The 12135-nt window shown below is 46.2% G+C and overlaps 1 protein-coding gene across 1 annotated transcript in view; it reads right to left on the reverse strand.

Annotated features, from left to right (window-relative positions):
• Positions 1-12135, reverse strand: part of LOC122541525 (zinc-binding protein A33-like) — a 65282-nt gene that overhangs the window by 6549 nt on the left and 46598 nt on the right. Inside the window, exons 3-5 of the mRNA XM_043678352.1 lie at positions 5053-5283; positions 3686-3708; positions 2179-2294 (exon numbers count right to left, since the gene is read on the reverse strand). Of these exons, the coding sequence (XP_043534287.1) occupies positions 2179-2294; positions 3686-3708; positions 5053-5283 (370 nt within the window). The remainder of the gene's footprint in view (positions 1-2178; positions 2295-3685; positions 3709-5052; positions 5284-12135) is intronic.

Consider the following 12135-nt stretch of genomic DNA (forward strand, 5'->3'; position numbering starts at 1 on the left):
TCTGCAATTTACATATGGAAGAACTGGAACCAATATGGTCATTCTAAAAGATGAGGGACTTAACAAACAATCCAGTCTTTTTCAATATATAATTTCAGTTACATCACACTGTAAACTTTTGCTATAAATTCTGTGTCCCACAATCTTATACTCCACAACCACCTGATGAAGGAGAAGCGCTCCGAAAGCTAGTGCTTCCAAATAAACCTGTTAGGCTATAACCTGGTGTTGTATGATTTTTTAACTTTGTCCACCCCTGTCTAACAGCGGCATTTCCAAATAATGATGTGCATGCCTTTGCTGTGATCTGCCTGTACTGCTTGCAAAACAAAACTTTTCGCTGTACTTAGGTACATGTGACAACAATAAATAGAGTCATAGAGATGTACAGCATGGAAACAGAGTCTTTAGTCCAATCCGTCCACGCCAACCAGATATCTCAACCCAATCTAGTCCCACCTGCCAGCACCCGGCCCATATCCCCCCAAACCCTTCCTATTCATATACTCAAACAAATGCTTCTTAAATGTTGCAATTGTACCAGCGTCCACCACATCCTCTGGCAGCTTATTCCATACATGTACCACCCTCTGCGTGAAAAAGTTGCCCCTTAGGTCTCTTTTATATCTTTCCCCTCTCACCCTAAACTTATGCCCTCTAGTTCTGGACTCCCCCACCCCAGGGAAAAGACTTTGTCTATTTATCCTATCCATGCCTCTCATAATTTTGTAAACCTCTATAAGGTCATCAAATCAAATATCTACAATATGCTCTGCAGAAATTCACCAAAGATTCTTGCACACCACCTTCCAAACTCACAATCGCTACCATCTCGAAGAACAAGGGCAGCAGATAGATGGGAACACCACTCCCTACAAATTCCCCTCCAAGCCACTCACCATCCTGTTTTGGAAATATAATCGCCGTTCCTTCACTTGGGCAGTACATACTGAACAATCCCGAATGCACAATGGCTACACTGACGACCAAACTGAGATGATTATTCAAGCTTATAATGTGGCTCATTTAAACTTGCTAGATGTGATGTACCTTCAAAGGCAGGAATCTGTCCTCTGTAAACTAAAGGAGCGTGTTCAGGCCTTGCACTGAATTACTCCGGGAGCGTGGGAAGCCTTTAGGTTTTGTTTTGCTTTCTTGGCAATGCTTCCACCATCACAGTTGACTTGGCAACCAATAAGCTGTACAGTATAAATTGTTCTGGACTGTTTGAAATCTGGCATTCTTGCAGTTCCCTGATGAGGGAAAAGCTTAGGCAACCTGACTTACTTTTGTCAGTGATATTCAGGTTACACACTCACAAGTGGCAATTTGATGATTATTGTGTGGCTGTTCGGGGGATTTTCAATGCAAAAAGTGACATTTGTCTTTCCCACAGAAAGTGCTGCGGGACATTCTGATGTAGCAAAACAGATCAGATTCCTAAGCAGTATAAACGCTGAGAGGATGGTTCCCCTCACTGGAGATTCTCAGACCAGAGGGGCACAGCCTCAGAATAGAGGGGCGCCAATTTCAGACAGAGGCTGAATTTCTTCTCTGGGAGAGTTGTGAGTCTTTGGGACTCCCTGTTGCAGAGACAGCCCTTGTATATTTTTAAGGCTGAGACAGATTCTTGATTAGGGAAGGGATTCCTGATCTGTTGGGGAATCAAGGATTATGGGGAAAAATACAGGAATTGGAATGTGATGAATGTCAAACCAACAACGTTCCTATTGAATGGCAGATTAGGCTCAAGGGCCTGAATAGCCTACTCCTGTTCCTATCTCTTATGGTCTTAAAGCCAGGAAAGGTGTCTCATAAATGCCAGTCTTTCTGTCGTTTATTCTTTTTATTCAGCTCCCTTCTTGACTCCTACCTCACATTGGTTGCATGTTTCCAGAATCTTCCAGTTCTGTTGAAAAAGCCATTGAACTGGAGCTTTGGCTGTCTGCCTCTCTCTCTCTCCCACCCCTCCCCAGGGCTCTGCCCTCACCTTGTCGCTCCTTTCCAGGAAGGTCCTGTTTTCACTCTAGTTCCCCCATCGTGGCTTAGTTCGGTCGACACCAGCAGACAGCGGGTATCATGTGGTCCCAGCGACAGCCACTGCTGTCTGTCATTACAAGCGAGCAGAGAATGAAATAACCCACTCACCCCCCCAGTGGCAGGGAGGGAGGGTGTTACCTGGACTGATGACACTTAACATCCGCCTCCACACGATGAGCTGTAGGGGCCCGCCAAATTCACCAAGGAGCAGGTTGAGAGGAACCTCGGCTGGTTTCTTAAACTTCACGTAGGACCTTGGAAGGAACACAATTTCTTTTGTTTGTTTTTATTGGAGAATTTGAAGTTTTTCTCCTTCACTAAATTTCCACAAGAAAGATTGTTTGCAGCACACAGAGAGAGGGCAGGGGGTATGATCAGTAAACTCTCAGGTAAGACGAAAACTGGTGGTGTGAGTGAGGAGACAGTGAGGAGGAAAGCCTTAATGTACAGGCGAATAGAGAGAGGCTGGGCGGTGGCAAATGGAATTTAGTCCTGACAAGTGTGAAGTGATGTATTCTGGGAGAACTAACAAAGCGAGGGACTGCACATTGAATGGGAGTACAGAGGATCAGAGGGCCCTTGGTGATGAAGAAAAGATATGGGATACTTGTCTTTGTTAATGAATACAAGAGCAGGGAGGGAATGATGGAGCTGCAGATGCTGGAAATCAGAATCTAGATTAGAGTGGTGCTGGAAAAGCACAGCAAGTCAGGCAGCATCCGAGGAGCAGGAAAATCGACATATCAGGCAAAAGCCCGTTAAGTTAGGCCACAGCTGGAGGACTGTGCGTATTTCTGGTCCCCACACCAAAGGAAGGATGTGACTACCAGAGAGGGCGCATAGGAGATTCACCAGGATGTTGCCTGGGCTGGAGTGAGTCAGCTATGAAGAGAGATGAGACAGGTTGGGGTTGTTTACCTTCAAGCAGAGAAGGCGGGGGGGGGGGAGGGGAAGCTGACTGAGACGTACAAAGTTATGTGGGACATGTACACGATGGATAGGGAGGAACTCTTCTCAAGTAGGGAGTCAGTAACAAAGGGGCACAGTTTGAAGGTAAGGAGCAGGAAGTTTAGAGGGTTGGAGGGGAAATAAAAGTCACCCAGAGGATTGTTGGTAGGTGGGACTCACTGTCTAAAATGGCAGTAGAGGCAGGAATCCTCAACACATTTAAGAAGTATTTAGATGAGCACTTGAAATGTTATACAAAGCAATCTAAGTGTTGGGAAATAAGATTACATTAGATGGACTGAAGGTCCTTTCTCTGTGGTCTAACAACATTACGACCCTATGAGGTTGACTACGCCCAGTCATCTCCAGTAGTCAGGCTGGTCTTAGGCAACACCACTGCACTGAGATAACTAAGTAAAGTCATGTGACTTTCAACATCCAGTCCCAGCTATAGACTCCATAGCCTGCTACAGACTCCATAGCCTGCTACAGACTCCCTTGCAATTTATTTCGTCAGCTCAGTGAGCCATTGTCTAATCGCTAGTGTTGTGTTCTTGGTCAGCACTGGCCCAGTGTGATGACGTTTGGGAACTCAATGAAAACACCCTAAACAGCACTCTCTCACAGTCAGATTGGGTGGCTAATGAAGTACTACAACATGATAAAACAAAGCAGCTCTTTGAGAAATGACACGTACCTTTCAATGAGAGATTTAACATCCTTCGGGTGGAAAGCAGAAGAAAGAATAAAGGAAAGTTAACCATTTAGTGTAGAGAAAATCACAGATACACTGGAAATCAGTCAAGATTGCAATCGTTATTGTATCAATCAGATGAATTACAAGCAGTATCCAAGCATTAGTAGATATCACTGAGGTTGGTCACAGCTTGTACACTTTTCAATGGACAACAATGAGCTGGCACACTGGAAACTGTTGGTTCAAGTGTAAATGATTTAGTTGGGTGGCACGGTGTCTCTGGTTGATCAGGTTTTGTTGCATGGCAAAGACATTTAAACTGAAAACCTCAGGCTACCCTCCAGTGTAACATTAAGATATTGCTGCACTGGCAGAGATGGGAATTAAACTGCATTTCGATTTGCTCTCTAAAGTGATTAGATTAGATTACCTACAGTGTGGAAACAGGCCCTTCGGCCCAACCAGTCCACACCGACCCTTTGAAGAGTAACCCACCCAGACCCACCTCCCTCTGACTAATGCACCTAACACTATGGGCAATTTAGCATGGCCATGCTGGTGAATTTAGCATGGCCAATTCACCTGACCTGCACATCTTTGGACTGTGGGAGGAAACCGGAGCACCCGGAGGAAACCCACGCAGACACGGGGAGAATGTGCAAACTCCGCACAGACAGTCACCCGAGGCTGGAATCGAACCTGAGACCCTGGTGCTGTGAGGAGTAGTGCTAACCTCTGAGCCACTGTGCCACCCACATAGATTTCCTATGGAACAAGTCCACACCGATTCTCCGAAGAGCAATCCACTCAGACCCACTCCCCTACATTTACCCCTGACTAATGTACCTAACACTATGGCCAATTCACCTAACCCGCACATCTTTGGACTGTGGCAGGAAACCGGAGCACATGGAGGAAACCCACGCAGACACGGGGAAAATGTGCAAACTCCACACAGACAGTTGCCTGAGGCTGGAATTGAACCCGGGTCCCTGGCGCTGTGAGGCAGCAGTGCTAACCACTGAGCAACCATGCCACCTCTGATTGTAAAAGGTTGTACGTTTCAATGAACAGCTGGAGAGATATTCTTGGTATCTTGGTGAATATTTAGTCCTCAGTCAATATAGGAGGGTGATTACACAATGCTGTTGGGTGTGGTAGGAAGGGTGTTATTACACAATATTGATTGTGCTAGAATTCTGACCCAGGACTTTTGAAGGAGCTGTGATCTAGTTGCAGACCTGGATGGATTTGTATCTTTGAGGGGAATTTGGAATTACAGTGTTCCCCATAAGACCACCCATTCTGACTATCTGAAGGTGGTAGACATTGCTGTCTGGGAAGACCCTGCCAACGGGGCTGTTTACCGCGAGGAAGGCCGTCTCCTGGACATTGAGCCTTTGCTGGATTTCCAGGATGGTGCATTCAATGGAAGCCCGCTTCTCAGTAATTCTTTGCAGGTTCTCCCTGAGCAGCCTGGTCAGCCTCTCCACGTCGTCTTTCAGCTTCCCTTTCATCAGTTCCTCTTCGTCGTTGAGGAATTGGTGCAACGTGGTGAACTCAGCCGCAATGTTCTGCTCCAGGCTCTCCGCCATTTTCTGTCAAAGGCCAAAGACCCAATTAGTTTGGAGAAAACTCCCACCTCAACCTCGGGGGAGTTCAACCTTCGGCGGACTGAAGAGGTCCTAGTTAATCCTCAAGATGGCGAGGAGAATCCCTCAGCGTTGCTGTAACTTACGTGGCTCAATCTCTACTGTCACACTACCATCAACTTACCACAAACAAATGGCCGACAGGGAACAGATGCTCCATTCCCTTTCCCCACCCCATATCTCTCACTCTCATTTCATAATATGGCTATGGCTTTCCATATTGACCAACCCCAAGTCTGGGAGGAATTGGGAGTGGGGGAAATTGGCGGCGGGGTATGGGATTATCCAACTGGAACAAATGATGGGGAATCTCCTCCGGGAGGAGTGTGGATCGCGGAGGGAGAAGCACTTATCTAATTTCCCTGTTCATGTGGTGGACCAAGGTCTATCCTGGCCAATCATCCCGGCTTTGGTTGCCATGTCGGTGGGAGGATGTTCAGGATCCCGTCAGGGAAAGTGATCGATAAGTAGCTGCACTGTCGACGGCTTTTAACTCACCTTGGCTGACCAGGCAACTCGCACTGTCCCACCGCCTGCCATTGGTGGACTGGGAGGATCGATAGACCGGACTGTTTGACTGCATTATGACTGACCATCTGTGGCCATCCCGTCCTGAGGTGAGACTTGAACCTTGAGCTGGGGTTAGGCACTTGTGCCACCAGACCCACTGCAAGACATGAAGGTCATCTATTTGGGTGAAGACCTTATGGACTGCCACTAAATCATATCCCAGGATGTGGCATAACCTTGGGGAGAGGGGATTCATGGGGGAAAGTCACCCCCTGTCTTTGGTAGTATCGCAGTAGAGATTTGTCCACAGTGCAAGGGAGGCACGATCCATAGCCACCAAGGAAAAGAACCACTCTTCAGTCGCTTCAGGGTTAAACTAACTCTGCTGGTGGGAGTGAAGCAGTTGGACAAGTTGAGGAACTCTTTGGGGGTATTATATTTGTGTGGCAAATGAATCCACGTATCTGATCCCAGATCCGTCTCCACTGGACATCAAATGACATCTCAGTAGCCATGATTAACCTTTAATGTTTTGTCAGAGCCACCCATATATAATAGAAGAACGACACAGGGTCAGCAGAGAGGGGTTGCCTTTCATTTCACTCAAAGATGAGAGACAAGGGGCAGAAAGGGAGAGCGGGGGAAGAAATAGACAGAGGCATGGAAAGAGGATGGGAGGGAAGGGGACGAAGGAGAGTGAATAAAGGAGGAGAGATGGAAAAAGAGTCAGAGAGAGGGAGGGTAGAGTGAGGGATGTGCATGTCTGTGAGAGAGAGAGAGAGACAGGGAAGGGTAGAAGGGAATAGATGGTGAGACAGAGAGCAGAAAGAGAGAGTGGGGGAAGTAGAGAGAGGAAGGGTGATGGGGAGAGGTAGATAGAGAAGGGAAGTAAAAAGAGTGAAGAAAGGGAGCGAGATACTGGAGAAATGGAAAGGGGGGCAAACGAGAGTGAGGGGTGTGAGAGAGCGCGACAGGGAAAATGATGGGGATGGAGAAAGAGAGAGTGGGGAGGAAAGAAGAAGAGAGGGAAGGATAGAGAGAATACGAGAGAAAGAAGGGAGACACTGAGTGAAAGAGAGAGGCCTTGGATATCACTGTCAATCGCATGTCTCCCATCTGAGTTAAATAGAAGGTAGAATTCTGTCCCTGACTGTGTGTCGCCCTCTGTGTTGCCGAACCTAATGCAGTGACATGAATTCAGTGGATAGGCCATACATTTGAATGCTCTACAATTGTGAATGGCCACTATATCAAAGTGCACCGTGAAAAGACCAAACAGGCCAACCTTTTGGACATCAGCTCTTAGACTGTACAACACTCTACCTTGACACGAGTGAATATTAAAATTAAAGCTTACACAGGCATACTTTACAGTGAAAGCCACTTTAATATAGTAGCCATTAGTGATGTGCTAAGTGCTGAGGATGGTCTACAAGTTGATGATTAAACAGAAAATGTACTAAAGGTGATCAGAACAATTGCTCCTTCTACATCCGTTTCTTTTCTGTTTAATTGGTCAGACACCAGTAACATGGAACGACCTGATATTTATTCGTGTCTCGACTGATACCAAGAAGGATGCTGAGACAGTTGCTCAACGCCCACTAATATGGAATTTGACATCTGTTTGCTGTAAAATACACCGACTCGCTGGGGGGGGGGGGCAGAAGCAAGCTCTGTTGAGATGATTTGGCCTTTTGCCTTTTGCAAAGCATTTGGGGCAGTTCGGATTTTGTGAGACCCAATCAGAAATATTGAGACCGTTCAGAGCCAGCCCAATCTCGACTGCATCCAATTCTACCAATACTAACAAACCAATGTCAAGTACGGGGTACTAAAAATCAACTGCTCTCAATAAAATGAAGCCATAAGACTGTAAGCCATAGGAGCAGAATTTTGGCCAGTGAGTCTGCCCCAACACTCATGAATCATCGTAAAATCCCGACAGTGTGGAAGCATGCCATTCAGCCCATTGAGCCCACACCAATCCTCTGAAGATCATCCCCCCCCTTCCCCCAGACCCACACCCCCTATCCCGGTCATGGCTAACCCACCTAGCCTGTGTGTCCCTGGACACTATGGGCAATTTAGCACATCATGGCTGACATGTTTCTCGACCCCATCCTCTTGCCTTCTCTCCATAAACTTTGATCCTCCTACTGATCAAGGGCTATCTTTGTCATAAATACTCTCAATGTCTTGGCCTCCAAAGCCATTGGCAGCAATGAGTTCCACAAGTCCACCACCCTCTGGTTGATGAAATTCCTCTTCGGTTCTAAAGGACTGTCCCTTCACTCTGAGATTGTTCCCTCGGGTCCTAGTCTCTCCTACTGGTGGAAACATCTTCCCCATGTCCACTCTATCCAAGCCTCTAAGTTTCAATGAAGCCAGCCCAAACCAAGGTATATCAAGTCAAGTCACTGCTAGTCAATCAACATCCACACAATTCCAACCGGGGTAGCCTTTAAAAGGTGAAGTCCAGTAGAATATCACAGGGGATTGTTTTAGTTTCATTTACTGTTGGAACCATAGGGTCCCTACAGTGTGGAAAGAAGCCATTTGGCCCATCAGATTTGCACTAACCCCCCCCCCCCACCAAAACAGTGACTCACCCAGATCCCAACAACCCCACATTTTCAATGGCCAAGCCACCGAGCCTACACATCCCTGGACACTTGGGCAATTTAGCATGGCCAATCCACCTCGCCTATGGGAGGAAACTGGAGCATCAGAGGAAACCCACGCAGATACGGAGAATGTGCAAACTTCACACCGACAGTATGAAGGGTGGAATCGAACCCATGCTATGAGGCAGCATTGCTAACCACTGAGCCACCATGACACTCGTCCTGTAGAAAGAGGCGAAATGTGAGTTTTACACATCACCCATGACTGTTTTAAAATTGAACAGGTGAGAATTCGAACGGCATCTTGTTTTGGCTGGGTCTGTGAGTGATGTGTCAAGACCCACAGTGCACTGCTGCTCCAAGACTCAAAGAGCTCCCTCTCCCCATCCCACCCCTCTCCCAGAAATGCTGCTTTTATTTCACCATCATGATGATCTTATACTTCCAAGGAATTCCTGTTGCCCCTGCACAAACTTTACCTCGTGCTCATTCAAGATGTACTGCAGCAAAAATGGCATAGTCGGTTCTCGTGATCAATCAAGTGTAGATTCTGATCACTTTCCTTTGAAATTTGTTCAAAGCACATCCCCTTCCACTGAAAACTGATCCAAACATGACCGATCCCACAGGGAAACCTGACCAAAACCATCCGCTCTCACAGAAACCTGTAGAAAACTGGTCTGATCCCATAGGGATACCTGTTCAAACCGGTCTGATCCTCTGGGGAGACCTGTTCAGACTGGTCCAATCTCACAGAAACATGTTCAAACCCATCCAATCCCAAAGGCAAACCTGTGCAAACCTGTTCAAACCAATCTAATCCCATGGGTAAACCTGTTCAAACTGGTCCAATCCCTATTTAACTTGATGTGGAAGGAACAGCAGTCCGAAAGCTAGTGCTTCCAAATAAACCTGTTGGACTATAGCCTGGCGTTGTGTGATTTTTAACTCTATTTAATTTGATCACACCCAGAAAAAAACCCATTCAATCCGGACCAATCCCATCGGAAATGTGTTCAAACCCAGACATTCAAGCCAGTGAGACTTGGAAGTGAACATACTGGTCCTAACAGAGGTTTACAAGACCGGTTGGACTAGTATATCTCATTCACCAAGTTTAGTGGGTTTTTCTTTTAGGATCTGATCCAGCATCATTGAAGAAACATGTTGAAAGCAGATTACTTCTAAAGAAAATCCGGGTCCAGTAGAGACACTTCTCTACATTCCCCACGTCATCGATTCCATTGAAGGGAGCCCTTGGTATCAGGGAGAAAGACTTCAACAAATAAGAGATTGGAGCTGCCCCATCAGTCTGACTCTGATGTGCGTCTGAGGAAAGGGCTCATGCAAGTGTGTATGGGGACATGATGAAGAACTAGCTCATGTGTCTGAAATATTGTGGGATACATATAGACCGACTACATTGGATATTCTCTATATCGTCCACTTACACAGGTATCCATGCTGAGGGTGCAGGCTGAAAAGTGAAAGTTTTACTTATATTCAAGCTTATTAAACCATATGAGACAATATGCTTGAGAGGAACTTCAGAAACATGGCTGCACACTGTCAAACATAGCTTGCTCACACACACACGTACAGATTCTCAAGTTGTGTACGCATCATCTTGCTCATAATCTACATTTTTTTCTGCATATTTCAGGCACACTGTTAAAAGAATACAGGTAAGTGTGCGCTCCTATGTGCACACTCTCACACACATCCATATACACATTCTAACACAATCACATATGCTCACACACTCATGTGTGCATTATATTCGTGGGTCTACTCACTTGCGCATGCCTTACACACAGACAGACAGACACAGGCACACACACACAGACACGTGAATGGCTCATATTTTACTTCACCCACCCAACTGGAAACTTCGATGTAAAATGAGCAAACACGTGAATGGCTCATATTTTACTTCACCCACCCAACTGGAAACTTCGATGTAAAATGAGCCTTTTAAGGAGCTGGGGGAAGTGGTGCTTTGGTGGTAATGTTGTCAGACCAGGGATGAAGAATCCTGCTATTCTGAGGATGTAGGTTTACCACCGCAGAAGGTGCAGTTTGGAAATATTTCACACAATTAACTTTAAGAAAGATAATTTAAAAGTCCGAATTAGAGCTAGTCTAATGGTGACCATGCATTGATTGTGAGTAAGCCACCATCTGGTTCACTAATGTCCTTTAGGGAAGGAAATCTGCCGTCCTTACCCAGTCTGGACAACATTTGAGTCCAGACTCAGAACAACTTGGATGACTCTTAACTGCCCTCCAAAGTGGCTTAGGAGGTCGCTCAGTTCAAGAGCAATTAGAGAGATGGGCATGGCCCAACCAACGATGACTGCATCTTATGAATAGATTTTTTTAAAAAACATTTGCTGTCACAAACCATGTAATGCTCCCAATCACTGAAATTGGTAGAAATGAAGAAAAGGATCTGAGATTCTGCTATGATGCAATGGTCTCAAAATCTCCGCGGGGGCTCCGACATGTTCTTGGGGGAGGCAGAAGTTTGCCTCATTCTTCAAATGTTCTTGACATCCTGGAGAAATGGCCGAAGAGGTCCAGCAACCCTTGAGTTTGTGGGCAGTCAACACATGTGCGTGCCAGAGTGTTTAACAAAAGATCAGACTCTTCCCACGTAACATTCACCACTCCCACCTCCCCTCCCATGATGAGAACTCTACAGCACTACCTACCTATCAACAAATGGGTGCCATCACTGTCAAAATGAAGATGATGGGATCAGTCTCTGAGCAAGGAGAATGAGCTCTCTTGCTTCAGTTGGTGCTAGGTGTGCTTTTGGTATCTCCATGAAATGACACTTGTCTTAGAGTCACAGACGTACAGCATGGAATCAGACCCTTCGGTCCAACTCGTCCATGCCGATTAGATATCACAACTCAATCTGGTCCCATTTGCTAGCACTTAACCCATTTCCCTCTAAACCCTTCCTATTCATATACCAATCCAGATGCCTTTTAAATGTTGCAATTACACCAGCCTGTATCACTTCCTCTGGCAGCTCATTCCATACATGCACCACTCTCTGCGTGAAAACGTTGGCTCTTAGGTCCCTTTTATACCTTTCCCCTCTCACCCTAAACCTATGCCCTCTAGTTCTGGACTGCCCAACCCCAGGGAAAAGGTTTTGTCTATTTATCCTATCCATGCCCCTCATGATTTCATAAACCTCTATAAGGTCACCCCTCAGCCTCCAATGTCCCAGGGAAAACAACCCCAGCCTATTTAGCCTCTCCCTAACTCAAACCCTCCAACCCTGGCAACATCCTTGTAAATCTTTTCTTAACTCTTCAAATTTCACAACGTCCTTCCGATAGGAGGGAGACCAGATTGCATGCAATATTGCAAAAGTGGCCTAACCAATGTCCTGTACAGTCGCAGCATCACCTCCTAACTCCAATACTCAATGCTCTGACCAATAAAGGAAAGCATACCAAACTCCTCCTTCACTATCCTATCTACCTGTGACTCCACTTTCAAGGAGCTATGAACCTGCACTCCAAGGTCTCTTTGTTCAGCAACACTCCCTAGGACCTTACCATTAAGTGTATAAGTCCTGCTACGATTTGCTTTCCCAAAGTGCAGCACCTTGCATTTATCTGAATTAAACTCCATCTGCCAC

The sequence above is a fragment of the Chiloscyllium plagiosum genome, chromosome 37, assembly GCF_004010195.1.
Source record: "Chiloscyllium plagiosum isolate BGI_BamShark_2017 chromosome 37, ASM401019v2, whole genome shotgun sequence".
NCBI classification, from domain to species: Eukaryota; Metazoa; Chordata; class Chondrichthyes; order Orectolobiformes; family Hemiscylliidae; genus Chiloscyllium; species Chiloscyllium plagiosum.